Genomic DNA, 21,849 nt, shown 5'->3' with positions numbered 1-21,849 from the left:
TGTTACAGACACATAAATATCATACACCGAAGACATGCTAACCTCTCACCATTACAATAACGGGAGGTTAGCATTTCTGAGGGGAGTATGATATTTGTGCGTCTAACTTTCTGACTCATCATTATTCACAATTCATTCAGGATTATCAGTAATCATGGTAGCATCCACATTAATGTAGAAGCGTCCCTAAAATGGAGGGACTATGTACAAAAAGTGAAGTGATTTCTAAACGGTTCACACGATATGGATGAAAATACTCCAAGTCCTGGAGTACAGAGCCCCAAAAAACATGTCACTGTCCAAATACTTTTGGAACTCATGTTGGCAGAGATTATGAAAACTCATTAAGAACCAGAAGGGTGACAATCAAAATCTACATGGGTTTACTAACGTTACTCATGGGAGACATGATGATGAGATTCAGCTCTTCAATGGAAGTAATTGTGATAAAGACTTGGATTGCTGTGGACAAAGATGAGATAATAAGAAGGGCAGTGTTCATGCAGGACTAAGCAGGTTACCTAGTGGTGGCACCTGGACAACCTGTTGTCCACTGTCCTCTGCTGAGCTACAGATCTCCTGGCTGATATGTTCAGAGATCTCCTGCAGGCCTGAGAAGTTCTGGACGAAGAACACATTTTTGGGACAACCAGTTATTTTAATCAGACCCATCACTGATAAATTGGAACCCCCGATGGCATACAGAGACACTAAGATTCTTCAGCTCCTCTAAACAGACACTTGCATTCTCATGGCACTCGCTGCCCATGATTACCAACCCAACCTTAGTCATTTGTTCTCCTCTCACACCGTCCGTCCCTTCCCTGAAAAGCACACTCATCATCTCCCGGTGTGGGTAAGTCTCTGTGGCAGAACCATTTGACTTTCAGATCCCAGATGTACTGTAGGATCTCCCTGTTGTTCAGGGAAGTGCTGACATTGAACGCAGCCACATCACTATGTTGACTGTATGGAACCAGGCCCACCCAAACCTGGTCCTGCCCCAGGTAGGAGCAGTGATCTGAGGAAGTCCTTGATATGCTCAAGCTCCTGAGAGCTGATGCTCTGGGATCTGTCATCCAGAACAATCATGATATTGATGGCAGCTCCTTGGGAACAGACTAACAGAACAAACATGAATTGCAAGTCTACCTAATTGTTTAAAATATCATTTGTAGGTTTTTCCAGGACCCCCCCCCTTACCTACTACCATACCCTGTTCAAGGCAGTTCAATATTTTATCCTGCCCATTCACCCTCTGAATTGCACACATACACAATCTATGTCTCAATTGTCTCAAGGCAAAACAATTATTATTTTAACCTGTTTCCTCCCCTTCATCTACACTGATTGAAGTGGATTTAACAAGTGACATCAATAAGGGACCATAGCTTTCACCTGGATTCACCTCTTCAGTCTATGTCATGGAAAGAGCAGGTGTCCTTAATGTTTTGTACACTCAGTGTATATGTTTAGAATACGGTATGAATGGAAATTGAAATTGTCATCAACATTAAGGAAACCTGGGTAAAAATCCTACTCATTCACAATCCAGGCTGGTGTACAGTACCAAGAACAAACTCTGGGAAATGCACAGTACTACAAAGAGCCATGACTACATGTAACTTAAGAAGGCAGTAAAATCTGATTTTAAAAAACAGATAAAACTACACTACTTATGGAACAACGCGGACTGTGAAGAGACACACACAGGCACAGACACATGCATATGCGCACACGCGTGTGTTAACAAATCATCCATTCTGTTTGCAACAAGGCCGTAAGTAATACTGCAAGACAACATGGTAAAGAAATGTCCTTTTACTACAGGCTTGGGTCAAATTCAATACTACACAACACAGAGTGAAACCCTATGTATTTTCACGTATTTTGGTGGCAGCATCATGGTATGGGTATGCTTGTCAGTAGCAGAGACTGGGGAGTTTGTCAGGATCAAAATAAATATGAAAGGAGCAAAGCCCAGGTAAAAAAGTTATAGGAAATCCCACCTCAGTCTTTTGTAAACCCTGGGATAGTAGACAAATGTAAATGCCAAAGACACACCATCATGGCTTTCTAAGAGCTGTTTCGTATTCATGAGAAAATCAGAGACAAGGTTTGAATATTGCTGTCCGTCAATAATTCCCAACCAAATGTACTGAGCTTGAGTAAGTTTGACAAAAACAATGGATAAATGTTGCCATAGGTTTTGTGCAAAGTTAGTAGAATCTCATTCAAAATGATTCACAGCTGTAATGGCTGTCAAGTGCTTCCAACAAGTATTAACCCTGGGGTGTGAAGATATGCGCAATCAAGACATCTTGTTGTTTTATTTTGTATTAATTTAGTTTTAGTTACATTTTTTTTACTTTGAAAATTGAGTAGGTTGTGTAGATCGGTAGGAAAAACATCTAATTTATTCCCTTTTTGGATATAATTTTAAGGCAGCAAAATGTGAAGACTGTGCAGGGGTCTGTAGACTTTCACTAGTGACTGTAAGTACCTGTTGGGGTGTTGGACACCTTCTCTGCCAGGTCACAGACTGGGCGACACTGCTCTCCTTGTCTTCAAATGCATCAAAAAAGAACACATTCTCTGGATTGCCAGCGATCTTGAACAGTTTCCTCAGCAGCTTTGCTGACCTTTCCAAGTCAAAGGGATCTGTGGCTTGTCCATCTGTGATGACCATCCCAATCTGGGGAACACCCTCACCTGCCCTTCTGCCTTTACCCTTCTGAAACAGAGCCATCATAGACCGCAAGGCCTTTCCAGTATATGTGTTACCTCCCAGTTGTAGAACGGTGTATACTGTATACCCTTCAGGATTTCCCTTCTGGTCATATGGTCATTGAGCCTGAACACAACGTGTGGTGAGTTACTACACTTTATCAGGCCAATTCTGATATGGTCGGTGCCGGAGAAAAAAGCATGAACCACAGTATCCAGAAACTTCTTCATAATCATAAAGCCTTTTGGTGGTATGCTAAAAGAGTCCTCCATAAGTATAGCAACATCAGCCTTCTCTCCCTGTGAGCAGACTGAAAAACGGGTAGACTTGATGATAGTGTAACATTAGAAATTAACTGAATATAGTAAAACTATTGAAAACGATTATATATTGTACTACCTTCTCCCTGAGATTCTAACACTTTGATGTGGTAGACAATCAGCAGGAAGACAAATGTCCATTTGGCCCCCATTTTCACACTTTTGTTGAAAGACAATTTCAGACATTTTTATTTATCGTGCAACTAGACAAACTCTAATATATTTATTACAATAACTCCTATTTTATTACTTTATATAACACGATATCATTACTATGACTAAGTGTTATATTACTTACCTGAGTCATCAAGAAACACAAAATATAAATATCTCCAGTTTTTACCAGCAATTGTCACTCACTCAGAATTGACTGTTCACCCCTTAGTATGTACGTCGTGGGAGACACAAACCTTCTCTGCCAGCAAAGTACTAATATCCGTCCTCAGATCACAGCTCTTATTGTGATATGGAAGTATAATTGCCTTGGTAACACAACACGCATGCACACACACAAAGAAGGATTCACAAATTATGTGTGAGTGTGATTACACAGTATTATCATTATCATCACTTAACTACACTACATGACCAAAAGTATGATTCATTCATCGGACTGCCAGATGGTGAAACGTGATTCATCACTCCAAAGAACGAGTTTCCACTGCTCCAGAGTCCAATGGCAGCGAGCTTTACACCACTCCAGCTGACGCTTGGCATTTTGCATGGTGGAGGCTTGTGTTTGCGGCTGCTCGGCCATTGAAACCTATTTCATGAAGCTCCCGACGAACATTTATTGTGCTGATGTTGCTTCCAGAGGCAGTTTGGAACTCGGTAGTGAGTGTAGCTACGCGCTTCAGCACTCGATGGTCCTGTTATGTGAGTTTGTGTGGCCTACCACTTCGCGGCTGAGCTGTTGTTGCTCCTAGACGTTTCCACTTCACAAAAACAGCACTTACAGTTGACAGGGGAAGCTCAAGCAGGTTAGAAATTTGACGAACTGACTTGTTGGAAAGGTGGCATCCTATAACGGTGCCACGTTGAAAGTCACTAAGCTCTTCAGTAAGGCAATTCTACTGTCAATGTTTGTCTATGGAGATTGCATGGCTGTGTGCTCGATTTTATACACTGTCTGTGGCTGAAATAGCCAAATCCACTAATTTGAAGGGGTGTCTACATACTTTTGTATATATAGTGTATTTCCTGTGAAATTCTCATAAATGAACAAAAAACCTGCTATGGTCCAACACTTGTGGTAAAAAGGACCCACTAGTTCAGTTGGTTACAATAGTAAGTTGGATGTAGAATATGCACAGGTGTAGCTAGACCATACACTCTCAATTCACACTATTTTGAGAGCCTGACAGTATTGGATTTCCAGGTCTCCTGCTGTGAACAGAAACAAATGTCAATGGTGCTACTGCTCAATTTGTTTTCCATTTGCAAGTCCACCGCTGTCTCTGTCCAGGTCACTAAAACCTCCGTCGATTTTTCCCCAACATCTGCTAACCTTTTAAAAGTGCCCCAAAATCTTATTGACTTTCTCATCCCTTCAAAAAGCCATTCACACTGGCAGACTCCAATTATCATTTCCAAATGAACAGAACATGTTTTGATGGGTATATGTGAAAAGCCCTGCCGTTTCTGGTTGTTTATGTTTTGTAAAATGCTGCTAATTCTGTTTATGACAATATTGTTGCAGAAAATAGCCATCTATACAGATTCCACCCTCTCTATCTAGCCTTGTTTATCCACACCTAGCACCTGACTACCACTGGACACAAGGCTTTCAATCATTTTATTTTACGTTTTCCATACAGACAAAACCAACAATAACACGGAGCAATCGACATATACAAAATACAGACACATTTTTCAAAAAAGATGGCGAAAGATGCACGGTCCCCTCCCCGATTTTATCGTGGGGGACAAAAAAAACGAACAAAAAATAGCAACGTCACTGTAATCTACATTTTTTATTTTTGACAAATGTGCTTCCATGATAAAGAAAAAGCTTATTTCAATGTCATAATAATTTCCCACCCCTCTCCCTATTCCACTTCCTACCCAAACAAATGATTAAAAGTACTGATTTCCAATGGTAGCAAAACAGCAACACCCAGATGCTTGGTGGGTTATGGGTTGGCAATCCCCTTCAACAATATATTCACACACTGTTCTCCTATAAATCGAACCTACAGGGCTTCAGATATGCAAAAATCTCATCAACTCAATAAGCACAGACGTCAATTCAACATCTATTCCACCTTGGTTCAACGTAATTTCGGGACAGAAGTCAGTCTTTCCAGGGGAAACAACCATAACAGATTTCTGAGCCACCAGGTTTTGTGTCATCTATCCATGATTGAAGAATTGTTAATCTAGCAGCGTAGCACATTACAGAAAATATTTTTTTATGACATTTCAGTGCAGGGTTAGCTGAGTGTAGACGCAACACTCCCCATCCAACCTGACAGAGCTTGAGAGGATCTGCAGAGAATAATGGGAGAAACTTCCCAAATATAGTTGTGCCAAGCTTGTAGTGTCATACTCAGGAAGACTCGAGGCTGTAATCGCTGCCAAAGGTGCTTCAACAAAGTACTGAGTAAAGGGTCTGAATACTTATGTAAATTTGATATCAGTTTTTTATTTTTAATACATTTGAAATAATTTCTAAAAACCTGTTTTTTTTTGTAGTGTATTTGAGGTTTAAAAAGGCTTCTGAAGTTTGTAATTTCCACTTTGAACTTGAAGACTTGATTTACCCTTATGAAAAATGTAGGAACCCCTACCAAAATGTCCATTAATTATAATTTACATCATAATTCACATTTCCTGTTGCTGCAGGATTATTTTCCTGCTCTAGCAAACTGGCTCAAATTAAGATCCTACATCTGTATATTACCTCTGTGTTCGCAACAAAGTGTTGTAGAAGTAGGGGTAAACACATGGAAATCACACACACCAAGGAACACTTCATTTGGTATTACACTGAACTATTCTTTCACATTTCACTGAAAATAACACTGAAAATATTTTTCTACATAGCACATTTACAAGTATACCAGTACCATTCAGATCTATAACTGGCAGAGACACGAAGCACTGATAAGATTTGAGATTTCCTCCCAGTCCTAGGAGCATCGCCACCTATGCTATTCACACCAGAATGTATTAGCAACAACACAACAAATATATCTACAACAAGTAGTATTTCAATATTACAGTATATGTAGATTCACTTCTGAAATGTAAATACAAACACTTGGTTTTACCCTCTAAGTGCAAGTTTCAAACTTGGCACATAGAAGGATTTAATGTGTCTGAAACAAAAAACATAGGGATATCAGTTATAACATTTTTTCTATCATATTTGAATAACAAAGACCAAAGTGAGTATCTAAAAAAAATGGTTTCACACTCCTATTCATGGCTGAGCTATGTACACATCATTCCACAATGTCTGAGAAACAAAATCCATATCCATTTGCAGTAGTCTTCTCACTCCAGTGACTCCCAGCCAGCCATACGTTGCATCACTAGCAAGACTGGGTCTCAATGTGAGGTTGGACACACTGACGCTTGGGGCACAGTATCTTAGCAAAAGCCCTTCGGAAGCTGCTGTGGCAGAGAGGGTAAAGGAAAGGGTTAATACCAGAGTTCAGCCACAAGAGCCAAAAAGTCACCTCGTACCAGTAGTGCTCCACACATCGCCCACTACAGGCCGCTCGTATTATCATCAGTAGGGTGTATGGTGCCCAGCAGATCCCGAAAATGCACACTATAATGGCCAGCGACTTGGCAATCTTCTTGTCGCGGGAGAGGCGGGAGCCCTCTGAGCTCCTGCTGGAGGGCCCGGTGGGGGCCTGGAATTGGAGGAGCCTGGAAGTTTTCCTGCAGGAAGGGCCCTTCTTTCTCTGAATGAAGGTGTGTCCGCTGCTGGGCTCCCCACTGGAGGATGGCGACAGCTCCTCGTCCTCCTCTATCACCTCTGAAACAGCAGTTGGCTCGCTCGATGATACCTTGCGAGTCTTGACAAAAAACACAGACAAGGTAGCACCCCCGTCCCTGAGACTGCCCCTGTCCCTGTGTGCCTTGGTGTCCTCCTTACGGATAGCCCTGCTCTTGTTCCTCCTCTGGATGTTCAGGTAGATGCACAGGTTGAAGAAGGTCACAGAGATAAAGGGGGTGAAGAACTCAAACGTAGACGCACTGAGTAGGAAGTACCAGGTGCAGTAGAACTCAGCGAAACACTCGTCGGCAGGAACGATGCTTTTACCCACAACCAGCTCCCAGAAGATAATGGCAGGGCCATAGAGAAGGAAGGCCAACACCCACACAGCCACCATCTTCACCACAGCATGGTGGGTCATGCTCCGCTGAGCTCTATATTTCACCTGGAAGTAGAGAAGTGAAGTGAGAAAAATAGCATACAATACCTCACAGTAACATTTAATAATAATATCACCATTTTTTTTTTAATACAGATGTAATAAACTGCATAATCAATTCCATATCTCTCAATGCAGGTAGCCTAGTGGTTAGAGCGTTGGACTTGTAACAGAAAGGTTGCAAGATTGAATCCCCGAGCTGACAAGGTAAAAATCTGTTGTTCTGCCCCTGAACAAGGCAGTTAACCCACTGTTCCTAGGCTGTCATTGAAAAAAAGAATTTGTTCTTAACTGACTTGCCTAGTTAAATAAAGGTAAAATAAATATAAACATTTGTAGAGGTGTATTGGATCCATTACTTTAAGGCATTATTTGGACCTATGGGGGAGGTACTATTTCCTTGGGTGATAGGGTTCAAGAGCCCCTCCTCCATGGTGTGTCAGTGAAGCCAGAGGAGCAAGAGAGCTTTAGGCTGAGTGTGATACTGAATAATAATACAGGAGAGTGTGGAGGCACATCTGTCTGTCTGCTCTCTCCCTCTCATCATCACCATTCTCTTCACCCAGGAATGAGCTTTTCGCCTTCCATTTCCATTTCACCTTATCTCTCTGTTTGCTTTGTTTATCTTCACCTCCCTTTCTCTGTCCCCGATCCCCCACCTACCTCTGTCTCTCGCAGTCTTTTTCCTGGCTATCAAATAAACAACAATTGCTGAGATGTCATCAAAATCAATGTCATCAAACTGAACAACTTGACTTTGTTGTTTGTCATGGCTGCGTCTAGGTATACTGACTTTGCTGTCAATCATGGAGACTGTGAGCACTGGGAGCACTAACAAGATCAAACATGCACTCTACAGACAGGGGTTATTTTCCATCATTGTAACTCAATATCAAAGACTACATGCAGCACTGTACTGTACTTGTTTTATTATGTATTAATATATATTCATTGTTAATCAGGGAACCAGAAAAATATTCCATTAGAAAACTTTGCAACCACTGTAAAGTAACCTTTTAAACTTTGTAGAATGTTTGAATGTAAATAACGATATTTTATTATGATAAAATATTGTGTGACACATTCACTTATGCAGCTCCAGATAAAGTATAGTGACCCTTTACATACCTAAAATCTATAACCTACTGATACAGTGAGGGAAAAAAGTATTTGATCCCCTGCTGATTTTGTACGTTTGCCCACTGACAAAGAAATTATCAGTCTATAATTTTAATGGTAGGTTTATTTGAACAGTGAGAGACAGAATAACAACAAAAAAATCCAGAAAAACGCATGTCAAAAATGTTATAAATTGATTTGCATTTGATTGGCCAAAACTAGCATTTAAGATGAATGGTTGAGAGCGATTGGGCTATGATATCATGCTTAGAGAGTGCCCCTTTACAGGGCAACAAAACTATTTAGTTAACATTACATTTCTGAATGCTCTGCATACTCACATGGAATATATATGAAGTACACTCCTCTATGTATATATTTGGACAGTAAAGCTGTACTCCAGCATTTTGGATTTGACACCAAATGTTTTATATGAGGCGACAGTACAGAATGTCACCTTTTATTTGAGGGTATTTTCATACATATCTGTTTTATCGTTTAGAAATGAAATCACTTTATGTATCTAGTCCCCAATTTGAAGGTGTCATAAGTATTTGGACAAATTAATTTATAGTGTATTAAATTTAGTCCAAATTTTAGTTTTTGGTCCCATATTCCTAGCATGCAATGACTACGTCACTCTAAACACTTGTTGGATGCATTTGCAGTTTGTTTTGTTTGTGTTTCAGATTATGGTTGTGCCCAATACAAATTAATGGTAAATAATGTATTGTGTCATTTTGGAGTCACTTTTATTGTAAATAAGAATATCATAATGTTTCTGAACACTTCAACATTAATGTGGATGCTACCATAGCCGCGGGAAGTAGTTTGGGGGTGGGGGTGCTACATTCTTTTTGACGATGGAGGGGGGAGGGGGGTTCACTGAGAAAAAAATGCCTGCACTGAAGATGTCTATAGATGGTCTGCTAATACAGGACTAGTAAAGGCCAAGTGCACAACTTATGTTAAAATATTTAAACTAAATGTACAGTATTTGAGTGTTTACCAGCATTTGCAACTTGAGTCTGATGATTATCTGTACTAAACAGTTCATCTGATATTACTTGTGGAATATTGAAATACTTGATATTTCTTTTCCAGTTTCATGAAACACTTTGAAATGCAACTTATTTCAATGTGAAAACTGAAACGGTCTATTCATTCCTTTTCCATTTTCCATTAAGTGGTTTGTAAGGATGGTAAATTAATACTGCACAAATACTGTTATTTGATGAAGAAAAATATTTAATTTGATGCGGATGTTTTGTGTCTTTGCCCATAGCTTTACACCGTTTGATGTGAATGTTTGAGGACAGGGTTTGTTCTTTCTGGATTCCATTAGAATGACAATCACAGAGAAAGGGACAGGGCAACAACTCTTACAATTCCAACTATTGAATCCTGCAAGATAATGTTCTTAATTATAAACTGTGTGGTTCGAGCCCTGAATGCTGATTGGCTGATTTGTCATACCATATACCACAGGTATGACAAAACATTTATTTGTACCTGTCTAATTACATTGGTAACCAGTTCATAATAGCAATAAGGCACCTCGGGGGTTTGTAGCATATGGCCAATTTACCACGTTGCGTCATGCCTAAGAACAGCCCTTAGCTGTGGTTATATTGGCCATATTCCACAACACCTCGTACCTTATTGCTTATTTATGCAACTACCTTTTGTGGCAAAGTGAAGATGCTGAAAAAATATATATTTGCGCCCACGCTACAGACGTCTATATCGGTCCACTAATACTAGTAAAGGCCCAATTAGGGTTGCACATTTTGGGGAATATTCAGCGGTGGAAACTTTCCTTGGGGAATATATGGGAATTAACGGAAATATATGCAAATTAATATTAATACCATTTAAATGTAGATGTTTTTTGCATTTGATATATTTACCATATAATATGGAGACAGAAATAAAAACATTTTACCTTATCATAAGTAGACAATTGCAAATGATGAAATCCTTCCAATAGAAAAAAAAAACCATTTAGTTACGAATTGAACTTTAATTAAATGAGTTCACTCTTCACACGGGATGATTTCACTGATCAACAAAAGAAAGGGAATATTGAATGATCCCCCAATGATCCATAGCATCTCCCAAAAACGTTTTCAACATACATCTGTAAAATGATAGTCTAGAAACTAAAGCTTTGGTTGTCTTCCTGTCAGGGTTCCATGTCTTCTCCCTGGACCTCCTCAATGTCCACCTCTTGAACATCAGACTCTGAGGCCTCATCTTCAATGTCACTTTCCAACCTTGTTGAGGATGTCTCGTTGTCAGGCTCAAAAAGCCTCAAATTTGCCCGGATGGCCACCAATAATTTAACCCTTGTATTGGTCAGCCTGTTGCGCGCTTTGGTGTGTGTGTTCCCAAACAAGGACCAGTTGCGCTCTGAGGTGTCTGATGTTGGTGGGATTTGGAGGATGATGGAGGCAACAGGGGAAAGAGCCTCAGATCCACAAAGTCCCTTCCACCAGGTGGCTGATGAGATATATTGGCACGACTGCCGTATTGCATCTCCATCCCAAAGCCCTTGCTTGGAAGTGTACTTCGCCAGACTGCCAAGAACCTTGCCCTCATCCAGGCTGAGGTGGCGAGACATAGTAGTGATGACACCATAGGCCTTGTTGATCTCTGCACCAGACAGGATGCTCTTGCCAGCATACTTGGGGTCCAACATGTACGCTGTGGTGTGGATGGGCTTCAGGCAGAAGTCTTCACGCTTTTTGATGTATTTCAGAACTGTAGTTTCCTCTGCTTGGAGCAACAGTGAAGTGGGCAGGGCAGTATGGATTTCTTCTCTTACATCTGCAAGCAGAGTCTAAACATCAGACAGGATGGCATTGTCTCCCTCAATCCGTGCAATGGCTACTGCTATAGGTTTCAGGAGTTTCAGGCTGCGTACCACTCTCTCCCAAAATACATCACCCAGGAGGATCCTCTTGATGAGGCTGTCCATATCGGCAGACCGTGATTTGGCCATTTCCTGGAGAGACTCCTTCCCCTCCAGGAGACTGTCAAACATGACAACACCACCCCAACGGATATTGCTGGGATGCCTCAATGTGGTGATCTTATTCTTCTCACTTTGCTTGGTGAGGTAGATTGCTGCTATAACTTGATGACCCTTCACATACCTAACCATTTCCTTGGCTCTCTTGTAGAGTGTATCCATTGTTTTCAGTGCCATGATGTCCTTGAGGAGCAGATTCAATGCATGAGCAGCACAGCCAATGGGTGTGATGTGAGGGTAGGACTCCTCCACTTTAGACCAAGCAGCCTTCATGTTCGCAGCATTGTCTGTCACCAGTGCAAATACCTTCTGTGGTCCAAGGTCATTGATCACTGCCTTCAGCTCATCTGCATTGTAGAGACCAGTGTGTCTGTTGTCCCTTTTGTCTGTGCTCTTGTAGAATACTGGTTGAGGGGTGGAGATGGTGTAGTTAATTATTCCTTGCTCACGAACATTTGACCACCCATCAGAGATGATTGCAATACAGGTTGCTTTCTCTGATTTGCTTGACCTTCACTTGACCTCTGTTGAACTCTGCATCCAGCAAATGAGTAGATAAAGCATGTCTGGTTGGAGGGGTGTATGCTGGGCGAAGAACATTCAGAAATCTCTTCCAACACATTGCCTGTGAGCATCAGAGGTGAACCAGTTGCATACACAGCTTGAGCTAGACATTCATAATTTCTCTGACAACGTTCCTCCATTGAGTCAAAAAACTTCTGATTCCAGGAGGACCATGAGCTGTTGCTATCGATAAGGTGCCTGATTCATCATTTTCACCTCGAATAGAAGTAGAGGGACTTTTGTCAGAGGTTGCTTGTTGTGAGCGCTGAGGGAACTTTATGCACTTAGCCAGATGATTCTGCATCTTTGTTGCATTCTTCACATATGATTTGGCACAGTATTTGCAAATGTAGATAGCTTTTCCTTCTACATTAGCTGCAGTGAAATGTCTCCACACATCAAATCAAAGTTTATTTGTCACATGCGCCGAATACAACAGGTGTAGACCTTACAGTGAAATGCTTACTTACAGGCTCTAACCAATAGTGTGGAAGAAAAGGTAGGTATGTGTGTGTGTGTGTGTGTAGGTAAGTAAAGAAATAAAACAACAGTAAAAAGAAATTTGAAAATAAGAGTAGCAAGGCTATATACAGACACCGGTTAGTCAGGCTTATTGAGGTAGTATGTACATGTGGGTATGGTTAAAGTGACTATGCATATATGATGAACAGAGAGTAGCAGTAGCGTAAAAAGAGGGGTTGGCGGGTGGTGGGACACAATGCAGATAGCCCGGTTAGACAATGTGCGGGAGTACAGGTTGGTCGGGACAATTGAGGTAGTAAGTACATGAATGTATAGTTAAAGTGACTATGCATATAAGATAAACAGAGAGTGGGGGGGGGGGCACACAATGCAAATAGTCCGGGTAACCATTTGGTTACCTATTCAGGAGTCTTATGGCTTGGGGGTAAAAACTGTTGAGAAGCCTTTTTGTCCTAGACTTGGCACTCCAGTACCACTTGCCATGCGGTAGCAGAGAGAACAGTCTATGACTGGGGTGGCTGGGGTCTTTGACAATTTTCAGGGCCTTCCTCTGACACCGCCTAGTGTAGAGGTCCTGGATGGCAGGCAGCTTTGCCCCAGTGATGTACTGGGCCGTACACACTACCCTCTGAAGTGCCTTGCGGTCGGAGGCCGAGCAATTGCAGTACCAGGCAGTGATGCAACCGGTCAGGATGCTCTCGATGTTGCAGCTGTAGAACCTTTTGAGGATCTCAGGACCCATGCCAAATCTTTTTAGTTTCCTGAGGGGGAATAGGCTTTGTCATGCCCTCTTCACGACTGTCTTGATGTGTTTGGACCATTCTAATTTGTTGTTGATGTGGACGCCAAGGATTTTGAAGCGCTCAACCTGCTCCACTACAGCCCCGTCAATGAGAATGGGGACGTGCTCAGTGCTCCTTTTCCTGTAGTCCACAATCATCTCCTTTGTCTTGGTTACGTTGAGGGATAGGTTGTTATTCTGGCACCACACTGCCAGGTCTCTGACCTCCTCCCTATAGGCTGTCTCGTCGTTGATCAGGCCTACCACTGTTGTGTCGTCAGCAAACTTAATGATGGTGTTGGAGTCGTGCCTGGCCATGCAGTCGTGGGTGAACAGGGACTACAGGAGGGGACTGAGCACGCACCTCTGGGGAGCTCCAGTGTTGAGGATCAGCGTGGCAGATGTGTTGCTACCTACCCTCACCACCTGGGGGCGGCCCGTCAGGAAGTCCAGGATCCAGTTGCAGAGGGAGGTGTTTAGTCCCAGGTTCCTTAGCTTAGTGATGAGCTTTGAGGGTACTATGGTGTTGAACGCTGAGCTGTAGTCAATGAATAGCATTCTCACATAGGTGTTCCTTTTGTCCAGGTGGGAAAGGGCAGTGTGGAGTGCAATAGAGATTGCATCATCTGTGGATCTGTTTGGGCTGTATGTAAATTGGCGTGGGTCTAGGGTTTCTGGGATAATGGTGTTGATGTGAGCCATTACCAGCCTTTCAAAGCACTTCATGGCTACGGATGTGAGTGCTACGGGTCTGTAGTCATTTAGGCAGGTTGCCTTTGTGTTCTTGGGCATAGGGACTATGGTGGTCTGCTTGAAGCATGTTGGTATTACAGACTCAATCAGGGACATGTTGAAAATGTCAGTGAAGACACCTGCCAGTTGGTCAGCACATGCCTGTAGCACACGTCCTGGTAATCCATCTGGCCCCGCAGCCTTGTGAATGTTGACCTGTTTAAAGGTCTTACTCACGTCGGCTACGGAGAGCGTGATCACACAGTCGTCCGGAACAGCTGATGCTCTCATGCATGCCTCAGTGTTATTTGCCTCGAAGCGAGCATAGAAGTGATTTAGCTCGTCTGGTAGGCTCGTGTCACTGGGCAGCTCGCGGCTGTGCTTCCCTTTGTTGTCTGTAATAGTTTGCAAGCCCTGCCACATCCGACGAGTGTCGGAGCCGGTGTAGTATGATTCAATCTTAGCCCTGTATTGACGCTTTGCCTGTTTGATGGTTCGTCGCAGGGCATATCAGGATTTCTTGTAAGCTTCCGGGTTAGAGTCCCGCACCTTGAAAGCGGCAGCTCTACCCTTTAGCGCAGTGCGAATGTTGCCTGTAATCCATGGCTTCTGTTTGGGGTATGTATGTACAGTCACTGTGGGCATGACGTCCTCAATGCACTTATTGATAAAGCCAGTGACTGATGTGGTGTATTACTCAATGTCATCGAAAGAATCCCGGAACATGTTCCAGTCTGTGATAGCAAAATAGTCCTGTAGTTTAGCATGTGCTTCATCTGACCATTTTTTTATAGACCAAGTCACTGGTGCTTCCTGCTTTAATTTTTGCTTGTAAGCAGGAATCAGGAGGATAGAGTTGTGGTTGGATTTACCAAATGGAGGGCGAGGGAGAGCTTTGTACGCGTCTCTGTATGTGGAGTACAGGTGATCTAGAATTTTTTCCCATCTGGTTGCACATTTAACATGTTGATAGAGATTTGGTAGAACTGATTTAAGTTTCCCTGCATTAAAGTCTCCGGCCACTAGGAGCACCGCCTCTGGGTGAGTGGTTTCCTGTTTGCTTATTTCCTTATACAGCTGGCTGATTGCGGTCTCAGTGCCGGCATCTGTCTGTGGTGGTAAATAAACAGCCATGAAAAGTATAGCTGAGAACTCTCTAGGCAAGTAGTGTGGCCTGCAATTTATCACAATATACTCTACTTCAGGCGAGGAAAATCTAGAGACTTCCTTAGATTCCGTGCACCAGCTGTTGTTTACAAATATGCACAGACCGGAGTGTGTTGTTCTATCCTACCGGTGCAGCGTGTATCCCGCTAGCTTAATATCCATGTCGTCATTCAGCCACGATTCCGTGAAACATAGGATATTACAGTTTTTGATGTCCCGTTGGTAGGATATTCGTGGTCAACGTGCAATGATTGCAATGATTGCACGTTGGTGAGTAATATTGATGGTAACGGCAGCTTTCCTAGTTGCCTTCTGCGGGTCCGGACGAGGCATCCGGCTCTTCTTCCTCTGCGTCTCTTCCTTTTGCGAATAATTGGGATGTCTGCCCTGTGGGGTGTTTGGAGAATATCGTGTGAGTCCTGCTTGCTGCTGTTGTTGTTGTTGAAAACATCTTTGTCTAATCCGAGGTGAGTGATCGCTGTCCTGATATCTAGAAGCTATTTTCTTCTGTAAGATACGGTGGCAGAAACATTATGTACAAAATAATTTACAAATATCGTGAAAAAAACCCCACATAATAGCACAATTGGTTAGGAGACCGTAAAACGGCGGCCATCTCCTCCGGCGCCATTTTAACTACAGAGTGCCCGTGGCATTCTCCTGTAAAGATTAGGGAAAAAATAGTAAAAAAAACAACCAATACAATTCCATGATCAGATAAATAGTTAAGCAGTTAGATTAAACAACTCCTTTGTAAGATAAATGTTTTAAAATGAAACAGGTGAATTAACACTCCTCAGTTAGCAGGCTCAAGCAAGCTAAAACCCACATGGTAGCAAAAACTAAGTAACAGAAATTGTTAACAAGTTAGAAATGATTTAAACACACTTTGCTGTAGGCTACTATTTACTAAAATAACAAAAAAACTATGTACGTCATATACAATATATTCACCCCACCCAGTATTGTAATCAAAACTTACCAGAAAGCATGTAGTCCTTGGCTCAGACAGTGTAGTAGTGTGGGCTCAATAGCATCTCATTAGTGTGAAAGATCTTGAGAATCAGCTGTACATGTGATGGAAGAATACACTGTGCATACAGAGGGTTGCGATTCCATTGAATTGGGGATAGTTTAACCAAAATATGCCACAAGACCTAGAATTGCCTTGTGTATCCCACAAAAAAAAGGTTCTGTCACGATCACTGTCCTCGAACTCCCTGTCGTAAATAAGCCAAGGCGCAGCGTGCCGGTAATTCCACATACTTTATTGAAGGAAAACCGGACAAAATAATAAACAGGTAAAACAGAAAGAACCGTGACGCTTTGGGGCTGCTCAAAGGCAGCTGCACAAAAACAAGATCCCACAACTCAAGGAGGGAAAAAGGGCTGCCTAAGTATGGTTACCAATCAGAGACAACGCTAGACAGCTGCCTCTGATTGGAAACCATACCTGGCCAAAACATAGAAACAAAATACATAGAATGCCCACCCCATATCACACCCTGACCTAACTAAACAGAGAAAAACGGCTCTCTCAGGTCAGGGCGTGACAGGTTCACTCTTATAAGCTAACTTTTTGATGAATTTAAGCAAAATTTCCAAAATTCCCGGACATAACTTCCCATGGAAAATTTCCGGAAAATGACTGGAAAGTTTCTGACTCTTTACAACCCTAGGCCCAATGAACTCCTGTGATTTTTATTTATTTATTATTAGTTTATTCTGATTTTCCAGGCGATGCGGCAGCTCCCCTACTTCCTGCGGCTGCTACCATGATAACAGATCCTGAATAATGATGAGTGAGAAAGTTACAGAGGCATAAATATCATACCCCCACCAAAAAAATGCTAATCTCCCATTATTGGTAATGGTGAGAGGTTAGCATGTTTTGGGGGTACGATATTGGTGCATCCGTAACTTTCTCAATCATCATTATTCACAATCCATTCATGATTATCTGTAATTATGGTAGCATCCACATTCATTTTGGCATGTTCAAAAAACATTCTATACAATAAAAGTGACTCCAAAATGACAATACAATATTTACCATTCATTTCTACTGGGCACAACATAATCCAAAACACAACCAAAACAAACATCAAATACATCCAACAAATGTGTAGAGTCACAAGCTTGATGTAGTCATTGTGTGCTATGAATATGGGACCAAATACTAAACTTTTGACTAAATGTATACACTACAAGTAACGGTAAAACAGATGTGTATGAAAATACCTTCAAATAAAATGTGACATTCTGTACTGTCTGTACTGTCTCACAACAATTTTTGGACCCCCTTGTGGCCCCCCTAAATGTGGAATATGAAATAATTTTTACATAACACATTTTTGCTATTGTTCTTTTTTTACATCCGTTATTAGACAGTGGCAACGATGGTGATTATGAACATGGTCTTTTGCCTGCTAATGCCTTCAATGCAGTGAAGAAAACGATATGACAACAATAACGTCTAATGTAACTGGCCCCTCTAACAGTACAACTGGTCCCAGCTTGCCCCCCCCCCCAGTTGAAATGGTCTAGATCCGCAACTGCTGTCTCATCATGTAAAACATTTGATCTCAAATCCAAAATGCTGGAGTATGTAGACAAATGAAAAGTTTTAGATTCACTGACCCCCCCCCCCAAAAAAAAACATAGGGGGTATAATATTTTTAACCTTTATTTATCCAGGATGTTGAGGTATTTTACAAGGGAGACCTCAATACAATTGCGACCTCAATACGATTGATAAAGCAATGTCCAGTTTAGTATTCAGACCAGAGTATCCAGGGATAGCATCCCCAAAGCAGATGAAGATCAAAGAGTAGCACGCTGGTCGACAAGGACCGACCCACTTTGTCTGGACTTCCAACAGAGCTCATTCAGAGTCTGTGCCACCGCAACACTGTGCATCCTATCAAGACACGTATTAAAGGTAGACTCAGCGAAATTACGTTGTCACGAGCAGCACCGCAGATATTGAGATGAGACATGCAATACTTCACTCTCACACGGTCACACACAATATCTTTACATGTGCACGGGTTTGCTTCAGTGGAGAAGTTGAGCCTCGTGCTTCAACGCTCTTAGTTTTTGTGGAAATTGACCCATGCCGTTTACTTTCTGCATCTACGTCACGTCGCTGAGTCAACCTTTAGTCCTACTGGCAGTGGCTGTCAAACCATTCTGCAGTACCTCTGTATTGGTAATGGGCCTAGTAAAGCAGTTGCGTGATGGCAGGATGGCCATATGAACAGTAAAACATGCAGTAGCTGCATTTGAAACAGCATTTCACATTTGCATGTTACCGTGCATGTGGGTGCATGTGTGCACGTTGTGCATGCATGCCTGCATGTGGCACGGTAGCTCTCTATACTCACTGCTCTGGTGACGGAGAGGAACCGGTCATAGCTGATGAGGACTATGTTGAAGACAGAGGCAGTGCAGAGCAAGTAGTCCATGAGGAGCCACAGCTTACAGAGACCTCTGCCCAGCACCCAGCGGCCTGTCAGGTTGTAGGGGATGTATACAGGGATACAGAATGCACCTGCAAGGACACACTGTGTATAGACTGAACCCCGAACAATGCTTGCATAGCTCCATAATCAATGCCAGAATTCATTTTCACAGCAAATTAATTTCTAAACAAGCCTGCTGGCAAGTGGCAGCATTGTGTGTGAAAAAGTATTGGCAGCATTGTGTGTGAAAAAGTATTGGCAGCATTGTGTGTGAAAAATTATTACCAAAGGTGTGTTGGGTTTTAATTTGCATTCATGAATTCATCAATTATTCAAGAGCTTTATACATCCGTTATAAATGTCCTCGTGGAAAACCTTTTGCTAAGATTCTTTCAAAGTTAATACAAAAAAAAACATTTCTTTACTTTCCACAATTATTATCCATTATGATGGCACTTGACAGTGTCTTATATCGCTTAATGAACAAAAAAATGGAATTATCCCACCAGAGCCATTACTAGACCGCCCGACCGACAGATAGATTAGATAGCAGACCGACAGACAGGATAGATAAAATAGATAAATAAAATAGACTACTCACCAACAAGAAAATCTGAAATGGCAAGGTTGAGGAAGAAGTAGTTGCTTTGATTTCGTAGGCTCTTGTCAACAATGAAAGCCAGGATAACAAGTGCGTTGCCAGCCACAACCACGACTACCAGAATAATCATAAGCACGGCCAGAATCACCATCATATAGCCCGGGTGAGCCGCTCCAGTTTCGTGGACTGTCCACGTGTCGCCGCCAGGAGTGAAGTTGGTGCTTATATTAGATTCCAGGATATTAGCTCCCATAGCTAATCTTATAATAAAACCATTACACTTGCCTTCGTTATGAAACTATTCATCAATGTGATTTCCATAGATATCCCCTAAAGATTGGAGCATTTGTTAAAAGAGACGCAGAAAAACGAATACGAATGTCGTCTTGAAAATGAAAGCTGACTTCTGAATGAAAGGAATTTCTTCCAACAGATTTAAAACTATATTTGTCAGTGTCTGCTGTCGTGCAGGATGACGTGATTTATCCTGTCCTCAAAGGTGACCGGGCGGTTTACGGGAGCATAGGTTCGGCTTTATGTGCTACCCTACTTTTTAGTGAGCGACGCGAGCGCGTTGAATTCAGTGTGCAATGGAGAAGGTTGCGTCTATGGTATTATGGAAAACTAAATTAACCTACAGCGCGCAACGTTATATCTAGTCGTTTTTTTGTAGCGCATTTACTATACGCTGCCCTGCACGGGAGCAAGAATTGTCACTGAAGAGTGTAGACTGGATGTACATGGAAAACGAAAACGAATTTTCTGCTTGAAAAAGTATTCTACTTGGAATAAAACCATTGAATATAATGATGGCTGGATTTTTTTATCGAGGTAGCCTGAGAAAAAAAATCTCACACGGATTGAGAGTGTAAAATAAGGTGGTTTCATGTATCTTTGTTTTTGTGTATATTTTTATCCTAGAATAAAACACACAAAAAACAGGTGCACTTGACACATGGTTCCTGCCTGAGTATAGGCCTATGTCCCCAGACAGCTGGAAGCATCCCACGCTAACTCTGTAAGGGGAGTAAATTCAACTGTGGCCAAAACCATTCTGCAATTTTGCTTGACCACAGTTATGTTTAAATACTAGTGTATCAATACTGCAATGAAATGCACCTGTTTCCAAGGTAGAGTGGCTTAAATGTACCATTGTTTAATAAAATAAAAAGTGCCGAATTTGGTCCGCAGACTTCCTATTAGGAATCTCTGCTCTATGGTCTCTCTATGTACTCTGGGCCAGTTTAATGCAGGGGCTTACCAGGGCTGAAGCCCCTGGGCTAAGGCCCGTGGGGGGCCCAAGAGGCAGCGAAAAACTTTTTCTTTAAGGAAATACTTAATATACTGAACCAAAATATAAATGCAACATGTGTTGGTCCCATGTTTAATGAGCTGAAATAAAAGATTCCAAATAATTTCCATATGCACAAAAAAGCTTATTTCTCTCAAATTGTGTGCACAAATTTGTTTATATCCCTGTTAGTGAGAATTTCTCCTTTGCCAAGATAATCGAGCCACCTGACAGGTGTGGCATATCAAGAAGCTGATTAAACAGCATGATCGTTACACAGGTGCACCTTGTGCTGGGAACAATAAAAGGCCATTTTAAAATGAGCAGTTTGAAAGGCTGGTCATGGCTCACATCAACACCATTATCCCAGAAACCCTAGACCCACTCCAATTTACATACCGTCCCAAGACATCCACAGATGATGCAATCTCTATTCTCTATTGCACCACACACTGCCCTTTCCCACCTGGACAAAAGGAACACCTACATGAGAATGCTATTCATTGACTACAGTTCAGCGTTCAACACCATAGAGCCCTCAAAGTTCATAACTAAGCTAAGGACCCTGGGACTAAACACCTCCCTTTGCAACTGGATCAATGGACTTCCTGACAGGCCGCCCCCAGTTGGTAAGGGTAGGTAACAACACATATGCCACACTGATCCTCAACACAGGGGTCCCTCAGGGGTGCGTGCTCAGTCTCCTCCTGTACTCCCTGTTCACCCATAACTGCATGGCCAAGCACGGCTCAAACACCATCATTACATTTCCCAATGACACAACAGTGGTAGGCCTGATCACCGACAAATATGAGACAGCCTATAGGGAGGAGGTCAGAGACCTGGCAGTGTGGTGCCAGGATAACAACCTCTCCCTCACCGTGATCAAGACAAAGGAGATGATTGTGGACTACAGGAAAAGGAGGGGCGAGTACACCCCCATTCTCATGGACGGGGCTGTAGTGGAGTAGATTGAGAGATTCAAGTTCCTTGGTGTCCACCACTAACGAACTGTCATGGTCCAAACACATCAAGACAGTCGTGAAAAGGACACGACGACACCTATTCCCCCTCAGGAGGCTGAAAAGATTTAGCATGGGTCCTCAGATCCTTAAAAGGTTTTACCGCTGCACCATCGAGAGTATCCTGACTGGTTGCATCACTGCCTGGTATGGAA

At 42.2% G+C, this 21,849-nt stretch overlaps 1 protein-coding gene across 1 annotated transcript; it reads right to left on the bottom strand.

Annotated features, from left to right (window-relative positions):
• Positions 1–5,790: 5,790 nt before the first annotated feature.
• On the bottom strand, positions 5,791–20,747 carry LOC106613937 (histamine H3 receptor-like). The gene is made up of 3 exons (XM_014216777.2): positions 19,382–20,747; positions 18,703–18,869; positions 5,791–7,442 (listed from the first exon to the last, which is right to left on the bottom strand). Exons 1-3 carry the CDS (start codon positions 19,632–19,634, stop codon positions 6,585–6,587), a joined length of 1,278 nt encoding a protein of 425 aa, XP_014072252.1. The 5' UTR covers positions 19,635–20,747; the 3' UTR covers positions 5,791–6,584.
• Between the last annotated feature and the right edge of the window lie 1,102 nt (positions 20,748–21,849).

Source organism: Salmo salar, chromosome ssa10 (assembly GCF_905237065.1).
Source record: "Salmo salar chromosome ssa10, Ssal_v3.1, whole genome shotgun sequence".
Classification (NCBI taxonomy): domain Eukaryota; kingdom Metazoa; phylum Chordata; class Actinopteri; order Salmoniformes; family Salmonidae; genus Salmo; species Salmo salar.
This window is presented reverse-complemented; position numbering and strand designations above follow the sequence as displayed.